This window comes from Conger conger, chromosome 8 (genome assembly GCF_963514075.1).
Source record: "Conger conger chromosome 8, fConCon1.1, whole genome shotgun sequence".
NCBI lineage: Eukaryota > Metazoa > Chordata > Actinopteri > Anguilliformes > Congridae > Conger > Conger conger.
In genome coordinates this window covers 20736675-20755239 of record NC_083767.1, presented here as the reverse complement: position 1 = coordinate 20755239, position 18565 = coordinate 20736675, and the positions used below count along the sequence as shown (strand labels likewise).

The window sequence follows — 18565 nt, the reverse complement described above, 5'->3', positions numbered from 1 at the left end:
AATGCAGTCGTCAAATGTAGGGAGTATGCAACTGTCAGGGATCGGACAAAGTGAATTGCAGACTCAGGGATAATGTAATAATGGCAAAGGGGCAGATCCAAAAACAGGCAATGGTCATAACCCAAGCAGACAGGTTCATGCAGGGCAGGCAGAGCCTAATCAGGAAACAGACAGAGTTCAAAAACCAGGAAGTCAAAACAAGCAAAGATACAAAAACCAGAACAGAGTCCAAAAACCAGGCAGAGATCAAAACCAGAAAATCGCTACAAAACTAGCAAAACTAGAAACTAGCAACAAAAAACTAACTACGACAGGTTTCAATACAATACTAATTGATAGACAACGAGAAACAGGAGAGAGACATGGCAGATATGACAGGAAAGAAGTACATATAAGGAGGGGGAGGCGGAGACACAAAATTGAACAGGGGTGAAACAAATGACAGGGAATGAATGGGGAGACAGACAGAAAGCACAGAGGTTAACAAAAGGTGAAAACGCTGGGGACATAAAGCATAACAGAAAATTACAGAACCTGACAGTAACAAAATTTCAATAGTCAAAACATACTTGTGCCTGTAGCCTATTTATGCTGACTTGAAATAGGACTTGATTAACTGAGAAATGCAATGTAGGCTATAATTCGCAACCTGACCTTTTCTTGTGATTATGATTCATAGATGATTGACAAGTAAGAAAGGGGATTGTATGTTATCGCACTGTTATCTATTAAATCAGGGTTAATATTTAACTGAGACGAATAAACTATAGGACAAAGTGGGAAGGCGCCTACGAAGGTATACGGTACCATAAAATCACAGGTCTTATTCATGCACAGTGCAGTCGTCACCAGGTACGGGGTGTCACCACAGCGTTTTCTATAGCCGACGGTGTCAATCGCAGAAGAATTGGAGAGGAGCCGCCATGAACAGTTTATCATTAGTCTTCTGGTTAGTAGGCATATGCTTGCTTTTCTCCTGCAAAACATCTGCGGACACTAAAGGCAAGTAACAGCACACGATTGTTTTCTTTTGCATTCAGAGTTCACTGCGCAGAAAACTGCACAATCGTGGACCAGCACAAACTTGTCTGTCGCGACCCAATCTCCATGCTACATGACTCTTTATTTTAAGTTTTGCAGTTGTCACATTGTTTAGATTGTTTGAGATTTCGTTTTTACAGTTGCTTTCCCCCTCTCATTATGCGTGGTCATTTTAATTAGGCTACATTTTCATGGCACGTAGTGGAAAATTGTAATTAAATACTAATACGTACTGAATCGACCGAACCAACTTATCCTTGCATGTTTTTTTGGATAAACACATTATCAACATGGGAGTTGTTTCTGTTGTGTCGAATTCGTTATTTCTCTGGTTGCCTAGCGCCGCAAACACATTACAAATGCCGTTTCAATTAATGTTCGTGCACATTTGGATTCCTACTAACTTGTGCCTGCCTCGTGTTACATAATGTAGCCTACATAAAGGACTTCAGAACTGTGCATTGCAGATACAGTGCTATATATCGGGACAGTTGGTACAACTACGGCTGTGTAGTATATTGGATTTGAAATGAAACCATAAAGTAATCGGACGGCTGGCTTCTCAGCTGCTTCTGAATAGTCCGATGTTTTCAATCGCGTAGTTAGGTTTCAGGAAAGTTAGCTTTCAGTGCCTAGTTTTGATTCTAGGGGTTTAATTGTGCCAGTGACAATCAAATAAGCCACTAGGAGCCTGAGAATTTAGAGGGGGAAAAAAAACAATTGGCTTTCCAAAATAAACCTCAGAAAGAGAGCGCTGGTGAACAGGGCCAGGGGAAGACACACCAGTGTTGTGGGCAAAATGGGAATATGCTGCCCTCTACAATTTTTGCCAAAAAAAAAAAAAAGCCAGTTTATCACATATTGACCCCTATTTTTGAGTTAAGACCGATGTAATGGATTAACACAGTTGACTCACAATTTAAAAGAGGACCTTGCTTTGACTTCTGTGAACTGTATCTTGGAGTAATCCAAGTTGCGACAAATTATGTGCTCAATTGAAATTTTGGCCAATCCATTGACATCCCTTGTGACATTGTCGATAGCAGATAGTACAAGTTGAAGATGCCAAACACTCCTCTCTCCTGATGCCACGGTTACCAGCACAGTTAACAATAAGGCCAACGCTAAGATTTGGGTACAAATCCAAAACATTTTCCTGGTAGATGGGTGAATCGCACACATTACTTGGTTAGCTCTTGACAGCTGTTTTTATCTCAAAGCTCAGATCATGTGCATCAATGTCCCCAATTTCCTTTGCAAGATGCTGTCACTTGTCATACCATGCCGTATGTTGTCAATGATCGCTGTTTACATCTCCTTGGAGCTGGAGAGAAATCCGAACAATTCGTAAAAAATGTCCAGCTGGGAATATCTCTTTGTAAGACTGATTAAAGCTGCATCAACCAGGGGGAGAAACACTGTTTGCGTGTAGTTCTTTTCTGGTAGTATTGCTGGGCCATCATCAGAACTTTCCTGGGCAGAAGTATGTTCTTAAAATTCCCTGCTCTTGGCAAAGCCAACAATTATTCAATGATCGTGCTCTCTTTACAGAGACGACACTAAGACGCAAGCCTCGAGTAAGTTGCAAGAACAGGATGGCCAGGTTACAACTTGCATAGAAGTTTCTAAATGAGCCTGCAGAGTTCTGTAAAAACGTCTTGTGGACAGCCCCAGACCAAGGTTGACTTGTATAGAGTGATGGCAAGAGCAAAGTGTGGAGGTTAAAAGGAAATGCCCAAGCACCCAGCCTCATCTTTGAAACATGGTGGTGGGGCTGTTATAGTTTGGGCATGTATGGCTGCCAGAGGTGCTGACTTATTTGTCTTCATTGATAATGTAAATGCTGATAGCAGCAGCACAGTGAATTCTGAAGTCCACAGAAGTGTCTTATGTGCTAAATTATGAGGCTGAGAAATGATAAGAGGCATAGGTCAGACCAAAATAAAGCTTATCTTGACATAGGTTTACGAAAATAAACAGTTTGGAACACCATTGAGACAAAAGAGCACTGGTGTATGTTTGGGATCATTGGGCCATCATTGGATCATCTTCATGCTCATATCATATTCAATCATACATTTTCATACTTTCTCATACTTTATTTACATATTTTCAACGAAGGGCTCATATGAGTGTACCACGTCGGATTCAACAAATGCACCTAACTTCAGACAACTGTCCTAAATGAAGATCTATTATAAGACACTGTATGAGGGTTCTGTCAGATGGCCAATGGGATTTACAAGACCAAGGGATGACACCTGATTGGGTAGATGGAAGGGGGCGACATGGCTCAGGCAGTTCTTGGTCTTCTCCTCTTCTCGCTATACACCATGTCTCTTGGTTCTGTTATCTCTTACCATGGCTTTTCTTACCACTCTTACGCCGATGACACCCAACTCTTTCTTTCCTTCCCCCCCGATACCCAGGTCACCACACATCTCTGCCTGCTTGATATCTCTGCGTGGATGACTCCCCACCACCTGAAGCTTAACCTTGCTAAAACTGAGCTTCTCTACATCCCTGCTAAGTCCTCTCCGACAATCGACCTCTCACTGACTGTTGAGGACTTTGTAGTTTCCTCCTCCTATACGGCAAAGAATCTTGGGATGACTCTTGATAACTGCCTCACCCTGGCTTCACAAGTATCCTCCACTGCCAGAACCTGCAGGTTCTTCCTCTACAATATACGCCGTATCCGTCATCTCCTGACGGAGAAAGCCACCCAGCTCCTAGTCCAGGCGCTCGTCATTTCCCGCCTGGATTACTGCAACTCCCTCCTAGCTGGTCTCCCAGCGTGTGCCATCAAGTTCCTCCAGCTGGTCCAGAATGCTGCAGCCCGCCTGATCACCAGTCAGCCCAGGTCGGCTCACGTCACCCCGCTTCTCATTGGCCTCCACTGGCTTCCTATTGCCGCATGCATCCGATTCAAGGCCCTATTGTTGGCATTTCAGGCTGCTAAGGGGACTGCCCAACCTTACATACAATCCTTGATCACTCCCTAGCTAGACCACTCTGGTCTGCCAGCTCTGGTCACCTTATGGTTCCCTCACTACGAGCACCTGGCGGTCGAGCTGCACGTTCACGCCTGTTTTCCGTTCTGGTTCCTCAGTGGTGGAATGACTTGCCTACCACTGTCAGGACTGCAGAATCCCTCCCCCTATTTCGACACATACTAAAAACACACCTTTTCAAACTGTACCTTAGCCCTACCTCCTGATTTCCCTCGCCCCCCTTTCTGTTATCCCTATCCCTCTTGTCTAACCCCCAAAAAAATGTTCAAAAATAATAATAATTGCACTAATGATGACTGTATGATTAGAACAACACTTCATGTGTATTTTACTAGTTATGGATGTGATGCTTTAACTTGTGGAAGAACCCAAGCACTTGTAAATCGCTTTGGATTAAAAGCATCTGCCAAATGACAAAAATGAAAAAAATGGAAATGCTCAAGGGCCCAACGGCTGTGCAGATCTTATTGTGGCTACACCGGGATTAGAACCACCAACCTTGCGTGTCCCAGTCATTTACCTTAACCACTATGTTACAGGCCGTATTTACATATCAATGAAGGCAAGTGAATCAGTTCCCCTGGCAGCCATTCATGCCCAAACTATAACACCCCCACACAGATGCGGGACAATCAAATGTCTCCAAACCCATTGGACGGCGCTTCATCCCACAGCAAGGCAATGATCCCAAACATACACCTGTGCTCTCTTTCTTCTTAATGATGTTCTAATCAATTAATTTTGGTAAGGCTATGTCAAGACAAGTCTTATTTTGGTTTGACCTAGTCTAGACTGTTTTTTTTCTTATTTCTCAGCCTCATAATGGCTTACTTGACTGTCATTGACACAACTCAGGATCTCATGTTGACGAACGCCAATGACAGACTCCAAATGCAATAAAAAGGCATGTGATTCCTACATGCATCACCCAATATCAATGTAAATGCCCTCAAATGAAAGAGGACAGTAGCACTTTTATCTCACATTTATTGTTTAATTTCACATCTAATGTGCTAGACTGCTGAGCCAAAAGAACAGAAATTGTACCAACTGTCCAAATACTGTACATATGGACTGCACTGTATACTGTAAATGTCTGACAATAGATCCAAAATGTCTGAAGTAAAATGCATTGATTCCTTTCATACGGCCCATATTACTGTATGTCCAAATGTACATGCTTTACTTTGTACCACAAAGTACATCTAACAGAGATGACCAAATGGGTGTACTATGACCAAATATTACCTTTAGGCAAGTTGTATTTAGGCTAATCATCTTATTTCTAAGCTAATGTTTTTATAAATTCTTGCAAGTGAAATTGATAAAGTTACATACATAAGTTCCCTTGCTCTATGCCATACAGTTTATAAACTTCATTATAATGAGAGTCTAATGTCATATAATTTGTTGAGCTTACTTGTTCAGGTTTGCGAGTTTACGGATTTGGAAATGATTGTATTTATTTGCAGGACCGCTGGTGACCCTCCAATCTGGGAGTTTAAGGGGAAAGTATGTGAAGGTGAAGGGTGTGCAGACTGTGGTGCACACCTATTTGAGTGTGCCTTTTGCACAGCCACCGATTGGGCCTCTAAGGCTGGCCCCTCCACTGCCCGAAGAGCCATGGGAGGGAGAGCGGGATGCTACACAGAAGCCACTCATGTAAGACCAGCCAGATCACACAGTCAGATATTACTGACAAGGAATCGATACTTTACTTCAGTACAGTTATACAGCCATTGCTGCTAGAACTTATTTCACAGTCACATAACTATTATGTAACATTCAATCAGACCACTGTTTTTCATTCTAATTTTAGATGATAATTTATGTCTTAAGCCATGTCCCTCTCACATAGGCATTACATGTATGGTTTTTCTAGTTTCTAAGTTCACAAGTGCTTAAGTATCTGCTTGCATGTTGTACCTGTGTGAAGAAACACTAACAGCTATTAACATTTTAAAAAATGTATTGTAGGTGTCTACAAAACAGACAATTTGTGCTGGACCTACTTGAAAAGATTTCATTGCATATGGATGTCCCTGCTGTTTCAGAAGACTGTCTCTACCTGGACATATATACACCTGCAACCCCAAAGTCAGAGTCTAAATTACCTGTGAGTGTAAATAATCCTTAGTCACACAGTCTATGATGAAAATGATAACAGATGTGTTTTAATGTCTCAGAGCATGGTAAATGCGTGTCTTTATGTGCATGTACATCTGTATGTATTGATTCTAGCTTTTCTTCAGGTCATGGTGTGGATCCATGGCGGCGGCTTTGTGATGGGGTCATCATCACTCCAGGATGCATCCGTACTAGCAGCCTATCAAGATGTGGTGGTTGTGGTGATTCAGTACCGGTTAGGAATTCTGGGGTTCTTCAGGTAAGAGTGCACAGCCACATGAGATTCAAGAAATTGCCATAATTAAATGGGGTGAGACAGTGGTCACTGCAGTGAGTGTATGGTCACTGCAATGAATGAACCACAATTAATGTTTGACTTGTTGTTACTAGTATGGTTCCTTTCCTACCCAGCACTGGGGATGAGCATGCCCCTGGGAACTTTGGACTTCTGGACCAGGTGGCTGCACTGCGTTGGGTGCAGAAAAATATCGAGAGATTTGGGGGAGATCCGGGATCAGTCACCATCTTCGGGGAGTCCGCCGGTGGAGTTAGCGTGTCGTTGCAAGTACGAATCTAAAAAATTAAAAGCTTCTTACTGAGCAGACATGGACAACTAATCTCAAGTATAGACACAGGCCACAGGCAGACCTTGCTAATGAAGAACAGCCTGTCCAGTTCAAATGTTTTAAAGATGGTGTTTCTAAAATTGTCCATTTTGTTCTCTGCACAACATAACGTTTTTGTGCGTGCATGTGTTGTCTGCAGGCCCTTTCTCCCTTATCCTCTGGACTGTTCCATCGAGCGATTGCACAGAGTGGAACCGCAAAAATGAATAGTATTTTAATTCCCGACCAATTTCCTACTGCCCAGGTATTTGGCGCTCCATACATTTTGGGACAAGAACATATTTAGTCTTTCTTTTACATATCAGGAATATGTCCCAAACACTATGGTGCTGCAATTTCTGTATGGTGGAACCAAAATGTATGAAAGGCTTTAAGAAAAGCTGAGAATCTGCACGTTAACCACATAATCACATGAATTGTTTGATTACGAATCTAAAATTGTGGAGTAGAGAAACATCAAGAAAAAAATGCAATATGATCCTGTCTCAAAAATGATGGAGCACACTATATGTCACACTCTTTCTTCAGAATAGCAAACCATATCACAACAGTGCACCATAATTGGTATTAAAGAAAACTAGTCTTACCTAATTTCATTATCTCATGATTAACTATGTTGTGTTTCCACACTGCTTTCCCATGGTTGATGTCTAGATATTGGGTAACATGTCAGGCTGTGACATTACCAGTTCCAAGACGATTGTGGACTGCATGAAGCAACTGACTGAGGAGGAAATTCTGAAGACAGTTGTAGAGGTGAGATACTATGAACAGCTACTACCAGGGAGATCCAAAAATGATTGGCAAAACTATTTGAAACTGAAAAATATTGCAGGCGACTAAGCAACTTGTACTTCAAGAAATTATGAAATTCCTAAATTATGAAATTCCTAAATATGTGTAAATATGTCATGTTTGCTCATTAGTGATGTGCATAGAATTACGCAACTTGTGCATCATGGAATTGGTAGTACTTTATTTGTGCTCATCTTTTTGTCAAAAAAAAATGCTTGGAACCAAAAGTGGTCAGAACAAGCCTTTAAGAAAAGCTCAGAATCTGCATGTTAACCACATAACCATATGAATTGTTTATTTACAAATCTAAAATTGTGGAGTAGAGCCACATCAAGGAAAAAAAGCAATATGATGTTGTCTCAAAGATGATGGAGCGCACTATATGTCACACTCTTTCTTCAGAATAGCAAACCATATCACAACGGTACACCATAATTGGTATTAAGTTTATAAGGCCTTTATATTTGCATTTGAGCTTGCCAAAGTCAAACTTCCTTTGATTCATGAAAATGTACACAGAACCAGTAGCATTCAAGAGCCTTTCCAGCCTTTCTCAGGGATTGCATACTGGGTACTGACAAATCATGACAACTGTATGTAATAAAAGTATCTTCTTTGGAGAAATTACTAATGTTCAGCTCTGTTTCATTTTCTTTTGAAGGCACAAAATATTGTGTTTTTGGTGTCAAAAGATGGACAGTTCCTCCCAAAGATGATAGAGGACGCCTTCCAGGATCATGAGGTCCATAAGGTTCCATTTATGACTGGTGTGACAAACCAAGAATGCGGCTGGCTGCTGCCCAGTGTAAGCTATCCTTAATCAGTGCCAAAAGCAAAGATGATCTGGAGCAACTTAGTGCTCATTTACTCCTGGTTGTACATTCCAATGGTATTAATACTGGCTGTACTCTTTAGTATGGTTGTTTGTTGTACATTTGAAAATGTTATACCTACTGTATAACTTTATAACCAAATGTATAACTAATGGAAGAAATATCCCCCCCCCCCCACCAAAAACAACAGTTCCTGGCGCCACCTGGTTGGGAGGAAGGAATGGACCGGGACCAGGTCCTGTCCTCCATGTCATTTTCATACCGCAAGGTGAGAGATCAGTGAATTATATTATATTACTAGTGAGGACTGTAAACCTGTTCAGTAATATATGAGGATTGTAATGCTTTGTTAGAAAACCAGAGAGATTTGCACAGTGGCTTAAATTTAAACATAATTAAAATAAAATGTTATGTACAGACAATAATATGTCCTCTGTTGAAGCAATGTCTTCCAGTCTCAATCTACCTTCCCCCTGATTAATTGAAGTGAGAAATTAAATAAAGTAGCCTACCATTCCGGACTTGTGTTTCAGCCAGAAGATCAGAGCAGAATGGAACTGATTGCTGATGAATACCTAGGAACTTCGGAAGATCGGCTGGCAAATCGGGACAGTGCCTTGGAGATGATGGGAGACATTATGTTCACTATTCCTGCCATCCAAACAGCCAATTCCCACAGAGGTATCTATATTGCCCTCATATTGATGAACTAACATGCATGTACATATGCTCTCAGTGATCACTTTACAAAGTAGACCTGTACACCAGCTTATTAATGAAAATATTTAATCAGCCATTCATGTAGCTGCAACTAAATGTTGTGGTCAAGAGGTTCAGCTGTTTTTTAAACCAGATGTCAGAATGTGGAAGAAATGTGATCTTAGTGACTTTGACCATGGAATGATTGTTGGTGCCAGGCTGGGTGGTTTGAGTATCTCAGAAACTGCTGATCTCCTAGGATTTTCACACACAACAGTCTCTAGAGTTGGCAGAGAATTGTGTGAAAAACAAAAAACCAGTAAGCAGCAATTCTGCAGGCAGAAATGCCTTGTTAATGAGAGAGGTCAGAGGAGAAGGGCCAGACTGGTGGGAGGTGACAGTAACGCAAATAACCTTGCATTATAACAGTGGTATGCAGAAGAGCATCTCTGAACTCGCATCCTGTGAATAGACTACAGCAGCAGAATTCTTAAGTCTGAAAAATAAATCTAATAAATATCTAATGAAGTGCTCACTGAGTGTATATTATTTTATTCAGTAGTGCTCCTTTAAAACAATCATAAACAGATTCAAATGTCCAAAGAAAAGTACTGCTCAATAAACATAAGAACAGAAGAGGAGAAAAATTAAATAGTGCCACAACTTCATACTGTACCTTTTGTGAGGCAGTCACAAAATATAGATGTGTATGTAATTGAATTAATTACCTGAAATATAATACAATTGAAATTAAATGCTATATGCTAAAATGTTTTGTAACTCTATTTTTTAAATAGAAACATTTAAATATTTAGATTAAAATACTTTTATTGCATGGATTGTATTCTAGCAGCATACTATCTCCCTCTTCAGTGGAAAAAATGGGAGACGTTTCAAAATATCCAAATATTTGAGGAGTTTAAATAAATTCCCAGTGAAAGAGTACTGCACATTTATGACCTTTACTGCAGGGCCGTACATACCTTTACAGGGGCAGGTGCTCAAAGTGAGAAAAAACGGAATATATTTTACCAAAATGAATTAATATATATATATACAGTGGTGTGAAAAAGTGTTTGCCCCCTTCCTGATTTCTTATTTTTTTGCATGTTTGTCACACATAAATGTTTCAGATCATCAAACAAATTTAAATATTAGTCAAAGACAACACAAGTAAACACAAAATGCAGTTTTTAAATGAAGGTTTTTATTATTAAGGAAGAAAAAAAATCCAAACCTACATGGCCCTGTGTGAAAAAGTGATTGCCCCCCCTGTTAAAACATAACTTAACGGTGGTTTATCAAACCTGAGTTCAATTTCTCTAGCCACACCCAGGCCTGATTACTGCCATAACTGTTCTCAATCACGAAATCACTTAAATAGGACCTGCCTGACAAAGTGAAGTAGACCAAATAATCCTCAAAAGCTAGACATCATGCCGAGATCTAAAGAAATTCAGGAACAAATGAGAAAGAAAGTAATTGAGATCTAATAGTCTGGAAAAGGTTATAAAGCCATTTCTAAAGCTTTGGGACTCCAGCGAACCACAGTGAGAGCCATTATCCACAAATGGCGAAAACATGGAACAGTGGTGAACCTTCCCAGGAGTGGCTGGCCGACCAAAATTACCCCAATAGCGCAGCGACGACTCATCCAAGAGACATCTTCCAACATCCAAATAACTGCAGGCCTCACTTGCCTCAGTTAAGGTCATTGTTCATGACTCCACCATAAGAAAGAGACTGGGCAAAAATGGCCTGCATGGCAGAGTTCCAAGACGAAAACCACTGCTGAGCAAAAAGAACATTAAGGCAAAATAATTTTGCCAGAAAACATCTTGATGATCCCCAAGACTTTTGGGAAGGTGTGTGTCCCATTACATCTGGCGTAAAAGTAACAAGAACATCATACCAACAGTAAAATATGGTGGTGGTAGTGTGATGGTCTGGGGCTGTTTTGCTGCTTCAGGACCTGGAAGACTTGCTGTGATGAATGGAACCATGAATTCTGCTGTCTACCAAAAAATCCTGAAGGAGAATGTCCGGCCATCTGTTTGTGACCTCAAGCTGAAACGAACTTGGGTTCTGCAGCAGGACAATGATCCAAAACACACCAGCAAGTCCACCTCTGAATGGCTGAAGAAAAACAAAATGAAGACTTTGGAGTGGCCTAGTCAAAGTCCTGACCTGAATCCTATTGAGATGCTGTGGCATGACCTTAAAAAGGCAGTTCATGCTCGAAAACCCTCCAATGTGGCTGAATTACAATAATTCTGCAAAGATGAGTGGGCCAAAATTCCTCCACAGCGCTGTAAGAGACTCATTGCAAGTTATCGCAAACGCTTGATTGCAGTTGTTGCTGCTAAGGGTGGCCCAAACAGTTATTAGGTTTGGGGGGCAATCACTTTTTCACACAGGGCCATGTAGGTTTGGATTTTTTTTCTCCCTTAATAATAAAAACCTTCATTTAAAAACTGCATTTTGTGTTTACTTGTGTTGTCTTTGACTAATATTTAAATTTGTTTGATGATCTGAAACAAGTGTGACAAACATGCAAAAAAATAAGAAATCAGGAAGGGGGCAAACACTTTTTCACACCACTGTATATATATATATATACATATATATATAAAAATAAATTAAATTGAAGTACTTGGTCACTGAGAGCCACGCCCTCTGCAAGGGGGTTTACCTCTGCAAATATGATCTGTCTCCTGCTTTAAGAGGTCTCTGCTGTCATGTCTGTGTAGCGCTGTACGAATGTCCCTCCCTCTAACCCTCCCCCCAGACACAGGAGCTTCTGTCTACCTGTATGAGATGCAGGACGCTCCAAGCATGTTGCAGAAGACCAGGCCCAGCTTTGTCAAAATGGACCATGGGGATGACCTCATTTTTGTATTTGGCCTTTGCTTCATGGACCTAAATGTCACAGGTACAGGTTAAAATCTTGCATGCAGACACAATGGTATAATAATAATTGTTATTTAGCTGTCACTTTTAGCCAAAGTGACTAATAGTGGATTTGGCTAAGTAGGGGACAATCCCCCCTGGAGCAATGCTGGGATAAGGGCCTTGCTCAAGTGCCCAGCTGGCTACACTGGGGCTTGAACCACCAACCTACTGGGTCCCAGTTATGTACATTAGTCCCTAGGCTATAGGCTGTTGTTGTATGTTGTGGATGTGTTGGAGCTGATTATTTGAGAACCACACAAGGTACCATAGTAAGCTTCCTCTTTTTCAGGCAATTGCACAGAGGAAGAGGAGGAGCTGTCCAGGACCGTGATGGCATACTGGGCCAACTTCGCTCGCACTGGGTAGGGTCTATTAGGGTTTGCCATTTCCAATACTTATGAGAGCCCTTTTCACAAGAGGGAGTAACCCCAAAAGCAGGGATACTAAAATCTGTCCATCAAGGCCAGTAGCACTGGTTCGTTTTTACCCAAGTCTTTTTTTACCCAGTTCCTCGGCTTTGTGGTCTCTCGAGGCAAACTAGAAATGGAACTGGAACTCGCTGACTGGCCATCACCAGCTAACCGTAAGGAGCTTCAGCGGTTCCTGGGCTTTGCTCATTTCTACCGGTGCTTCATCCGCAATTAGTTCTTTTGCCGCTCCTCTCACGGCACTGACATCTACCAAAGTTATTTTCCACTGGCCTCCTGATGCTGAGCAGGCATTCCAAGAACCTAACAGACCTTTAGAACCCCTGATAACAGGATGCACCCCTGTGCTTTTTTATTTACCGGCTCTCCCTCACCAAGAGAAACTACAGTATCGGTGACTGGGAAAGACTGCTGGTCTTTGTTTTTTAACCGGTTAAATTTTTACCTTACTTACCATCCCGGATCGAAGAATACCAAGCCTGACCCACTCTCCCGGTTACACTCACCGGCTCAGTCCAACACGGGTATAGCTCGCGTTCTGCCTCCTGGTACCCTGGTTGATGCCCTCAAACTGGATATCATCAGTACAGTTGAGGAAGCAGTCCTGCACCTGACGACACTCCGCCCAATCGCCTCTTCATCTCAGAAACAGTCCTTGAATGGGCGCACTTCTTCCCACTGGCTTGTCACCCCAGAGTCAGTCACACACAAGCCTTGACCGTCTCCAAAGGGATGTCTGTCGTCCTTACTATTGTCGACTGCTTCTCCAAGTTTTTTCACTTTGTGGCCCTCCCAAAATTACCCTCCTCTACAGAAATGACCAAACTGCTGTTCCTCCACGTCTTCCGTCTGCACAGCCTCCCCCTACAAGTCACCTCGTTCTCCAACCGTTTTTGGAAGGCTTTCTGTTCGCTTATTGGAACCCAGGCTCAGCTGTCATCCGGATTCTACTCTCAGACCAACGGACATTGTGGAGAAGTCCCCCACCACCTTGGTTAACACACTCCACTGGATATAATACGCGAATCACTCCCTTCTAGTTTCCTCCAGGGACCTTTCCCTCTTTATGTTGTTTGGGGGTACCAGCTACCCCTCTTTCCAGAGGGAGAGAAAGAAGGTGAAGTTCCAGCAGTACAGCTTTTAGTCTGGCGCGCACACCTAGCCTGGAGAAGAGCGTGCGTTACCCTACTTTGACACGTCTCTGAAATTAAGAGATTTGCTGACTGACGCTACACGGTGGGGCAGAACGTCTGGTTGTCCTCCAGGGAATAGTGGAAGGGTCGCCCCCATGTTCATCGACCCCTCCACTATCAACCCTTTTTTTAAGTCAGCCCATTTCGTTCAGTTCTTTGACAGATCGTAATGTGCTTCAGCCATTCTTTCCAGCATTTACCCTACTTGATCTCTTTTTTGATCTGTTTCGTGTTACCTTATTTCTGCCTTTTGGATCTCCCCTTTTGCCTGTATTTGCCCCGACTTCATTTTGGATTTCCTCTGCTGTGCCCGGTAACCCCGATAACAAACCTCTGCTTCAATTCTCGATTACAAACATGCTCATCTGTGACACTCCCATCTGCCTATACTTGACCATTGCCTGTCTGACCTGCTGTTCATCTAATAAAGATTGTTGGATTACTTCCTGGTCGCTCTTGGTTTCTGTGTTCTGCGCCCTGACAAAATCTTTATACTGGTGTCGAAAAGGCTTTTAATTTTTACTTGCACAGTCAAATAAACAAACTCTAACTCACATATAAATTAAAATATCCATACCATTTGAGTGATATAAATATTATCCAAGTGTATTGGGCAGAAATTATTGATTGTATATTCCTTTTTGGGTATACAGAACAGAATGACCTCATCACAAATGTGAATCTTCTGTGAATGACATGCACTGTGGTATGTTCAGTGATGCATGTATTATTGAAGTCCTCAGAAGACATGATTAATTTGGCACTCCAGAGTTATGACCTCAGATTTCCCACAATCTATGACTAACACAGTTTAACGGTTATTAAAGTAGGTCAAACCCTGACAAGCTAGTTATAGCAGCGCATTCCAAATGCCATATTACTGTCAGTGAGGACAAAACCTGGCATTAAAGACTGTTCAGCTTCGGAAATCTAACACTGTTGAAATAACAATCTTCAATCCAAATTATAGAGTTTTGTGACCGGATTTCCTCTGTCCAAATTCATGATTGATGAATGATAAATGTGACTGCATCCACATTTTGCTTTTTGTTGCTTTATGTCCACATCTCACCCATGTTCGTTTCTCATGCCTGCTTGCTTGGGCGACCCCCCCCCCCCTATACTGCAGGTCCCCTAACGGAGTGGGGTTGGTTCATTGGCCACAGTATGGCCCAGAGGAGGAGTTCCTGGCTCTAGGACTGAAACAGCAGACAGGCAAGCATCTGAAGAGGGGCCGGTATGTTTTCCTGACCCAGACATTACCGGAGAAGATGCGTGCACAGGAGAAACACAGCGAGCTTTAGACTACGGATCATTAAATCTGGCCCTCGAATCCAAATCCAGCGCTGGTTTTCTTTTCTCCCAGGTAAATAACTTGACAGGTACTGCTACTGATTGGCCAGAGTGTCTTCACACCTGACTCCCAAGTAAAAGCAGGGTGGAAAACCAGCAGTTCTTGGCCCTCGGGGACTGCGATTGGTTGATACGTGCTGTAGTGAGTGCTGCTTCAAGAACCTCAAACTGCACTCGGTCTCAGATATTTTAATAGGTTCTGCTGATCCTAACCTTTCTGTGTGTGCGTACTTGTGTGTCTGTGGGTGTCTGTGTGTTGTTTAGTCATGGCTATCGGACAGATTACTGGAATTAAACATGAAATTGGCAAGATCATTTGTCAAACATTCTCCATTATGTAGAAATACTAATCTACTCTTAATATTTTCAGAATGAAACAAAAAGAAGTGTTTTGGATATTGAATTGATTAGTGAACCAATAGACATGTGAAAATGTTTTAAAGCATGAAATCTGGACAGAGAAAATATTTTGGCTGAAATTAGATTAAATTGTCTTAATATGTGTAGGAGTAAAATGAACAAAAATGATGTATATCTAATGAAGATCAGCATCATAATATTTGTTTGGAAGATAACAGTAAAATTATGCTTCTGCAATAAAAATGGCCATTATTATATCTGGGTATTTGTAGTTTTATTGTGACCCTGATGTAAGTTTGTCACTTGTTTGAAGTGGAACATTTAAAATAGGATGGTATGTAAAAAATAAAAATAATAATAATAATAATAAAACACTCAGGAGTCCTTTAAAGGCTGCAGACAATGTTTTAGAAACCTATTTTATAAATGGTGAGATATAATTTTCAATAATTGGTGGAAGCTGCCATAAAGTGCACTGGTACAATAATAAATACATTCATATGCAAGAGATCATTCAAAAATAACACCATTGAGCAGCCAGAGGCCTGACAAATTAGAGTCCAGCTGTTCCTTGCAACACACCACAACCAAGGTACAATTTTAACTGTAGCATTGTACCAGAGTGAGTAATACCACTACAATTTTAAACAGTACAAGAAAACAACAAAATGCTGTTTGCATTATGACCACACCACTGCTCAGTATTATTAAATGATTCTGGATGTATGAGGCTGTGTCACACAGGTTGCAGTCCTGAAAGAAAATAGTTAATAGGATCTGTAGATTTTCAGTGATGGACATAATTTCATGTCAGCAAATTGTGAAGGGAATCCATTTCAGGCAGTGTCTTGCAGTTGCTCAGCTCTTCGTGGATGCAGATTTGATTGGTTATGATTTAAAATCTTTGTCCTAAAAACATCGATTTCCATTTAAATACATACTCTCACTGAAATTGTTCATCTGAAGAAGCAGTTCAAATTCAGTTCACTATTTATTATTTTTTTTTATGCAATATTTTTTCCAATATACTAGAGGGTGCCCTTCAAGCATGCAACATTTATATCTGTGGAAGATGCTGAGGAATGTGTGTAAATTCATTGATATTATTTAGCAATATGTATTTTTTTGTTTTTATAATTTTTTCATATTATTTAACCCCTTAAGTATCGCCACTTTTCTTGACACTTGACGCTTGAAAATGACATAGCCAAGAAAATGGTTACTATTCTTGAACAAATTATTGTGGCTGCAGCTGATGCGGTTAGAAACACAATGGAGCTACAGCCACAACACTGGACAAATCCACTTTCAAATTGATGACAATATCACCAAAAGTGAGCATTCAGCATTGCCATCTCCTGGCAGTTTTCCAAAAAGGATTTTGCTTAGTAAACTATTCAACACTTTTTATCCGCCTGCCTGTCTCAACCTCCCTCTCCTTCCGCTCTCCTCAGACAGTAACGGACCGAGAAGATCATAAAAAATAAGTACAATAATGACAATAATAATATTTTGTATACTAATATACAGTATTCATTGAGGTCCATTGATTGAAGTTTTTGTAAAATACCCAACCCCCATCAAAAATTCAAACACATTCCACAAATTCACGTGCTATTTATTATTCAAAAGCAGGCTGGCTCCTTATAAGCTTACCGAATAATAATTAAAATATTTTAAGAATGTATTTAGATGCTCACCCTATATACAATGGAGTCAAGTCACCTTTTTTGGAATAAAATCTCAAGAACTGTTTTTGTGCAACAGTGCAACAGTATTGCACAATATTAAAAATGCTATAAATAAGAAAACTGCCCAACAGGGGACAAAAGGGAGAACAGGAAGTGGAAGTTCATGCGCTTTCCTCAGAATATCACTTTGGGTAATGTGCCACGTAGCTTTGCAGTTATGAAATAAAACGGGGGCCCACAGGAGACAGCAATAGAAGCACCCCCTCTAGGGAGCAGATGAAAGTGATGGTGTGACTCAGAAAAAGATTTTGATCAGATTCCTGAAGCACCTACCACAGCAAAGTGAAAATGTGAAGTACCTCTGGTTTTCCTGTTAGTGTGATGATTAAAGGGAGCTGGCACACAAATGATCCCCCACCCTCCCTGATGTCTGATGTCACCTATACAGAGAACTGCAACCCCCCCATCTGCAATACCCCATCATCAGGCATGATGTCATCTTAAGTTATACAGAGAACATTAGAAGGCTCATGTCATGTTTCACTGTTTCAAACAGAATACTCATTCACTCAAAACTCTTTATGTTAATATTACATATTGCCTTGTGTAACAGTACATTTTACAACACAGCATTGATTACTCAATATGAACAAACTTAATTTTGGTTGATTAGATTCAGGGATTCACCTACACTCACTGAGGACTGTATTATGTAAACCCACTTATTGATGTTCTGTACAAGATCCGGAGAATCCGACCCTTTCTCACCACCTACTCCACTCAGCTCCTTCTTCAAGCAATGGTCCTGTCCCGCCTGGACTATTGCAATTCTCTGCTGGCTGGCCTTCCAGCATCTGCCATCAGACCCCTACAACTCATCCAGAATGCTGCAGCCCGTCTGGACTATTGCAATTCTCTGCTGGCTGGCCTTCCAGCATCTGCCATCAGACCCCTACAACTCATCCAGAATGCTGCAGCCCGTCTGGTATTCAATGTTCCCAGACATTCACATGTCACCCCCCTGCTCAGCAACCTCCACTGGCTGCCTGTTATGGCTCGCATCAAATTTAAAACTTTGGTGCTCGCATACCAGGCAGTTAAAGGATCAGCCCCTGTGTATATTCAATCCCTTATCAAGACCTATACACCAACAAGACCCCTCCGTTCTGCCACTTCATGCCGTCTGGCGCCTCCCCCTCGCCACACCTGCACTTCACGCTCACGACTGCTGTCTGTCCTGGTCCCACGGTGGTGGAATAACCTCCCGGTGAATGTCAGAACGGCAGAGTCTCTGACGTCCTTCAAGCGCAGACTGAAGACCCATCTCTTCAGGCTACACCTTTCCCTCCCCAACTCACAATCACTGTGATTAGCCTTAGACCGTAATGGCACTTATGTATAGATATCGTTACTTGTATAGGTACTGTTGTTTTTATTGGCTGTTGTTGTATTC

General features: G+C 41.4%; 2 protein-coding genes across 3 annotated transcripts; both read left to right on the top strand.

Annotated features, from left to right (window-relative positions):
* Nucleotides 1-242: 242 nt before the first annotated feature.
* On the top strand, nt 243-15678 carry LOC133134801 (fatty acyl-CoA hydrolase precursor, medium chain-like). Of its 2 annotated transcripts, none has more exons than XM_061251219.1 (13): nt 243-1002; nt 5528-5717; nt 6033-6171; nt 6308-6441; nt 6573-6747; nt 6948-7052; nt 7463-7564; nt 8265-8408; nt 8627-8704; nt 8970-9117; nt 11924-12067; nt 12377-12449; nt 14838-15678. In XM_061251219.1, the coding sequence occupies exons 1-13, from the start codon at nt 924-926 to the stop codon at nt 15010-15012; spliced, it is 1686 nt and encodes a 561-aa protein (XP_061107203.1). In that variant the 5' UTR covers nt 243-923; the 3' UTR covers nt 15013-15678. The 2 variants fall into 2 exon arrangements, with proteins under 2 accessions (XP_061107203.1, XP_061107204.1); XM_061251220.1 differs by having other exon boundaries at nt 248-1002; nt 6594-6747.
* Nucleotides 3170-5514, top strand: LOC133134804 (uncharacterized). The gene is made up of 2 exons (XM_061251221.1): nt 3170-3904; nt 4871-5514. Exons 1-2 carry the CDS (start codon nt 3315-3317, stop codon nt 4953-4955), a joined length of 675 nt encoding a protein of 224 aa, XP_061107205.1. The 5' UTR covers nt 3170-3314; the 3' UTR covers nt 4956-5514.
* Nucleotides 15679-18565: the final 2887 nt, after the last annotated feature.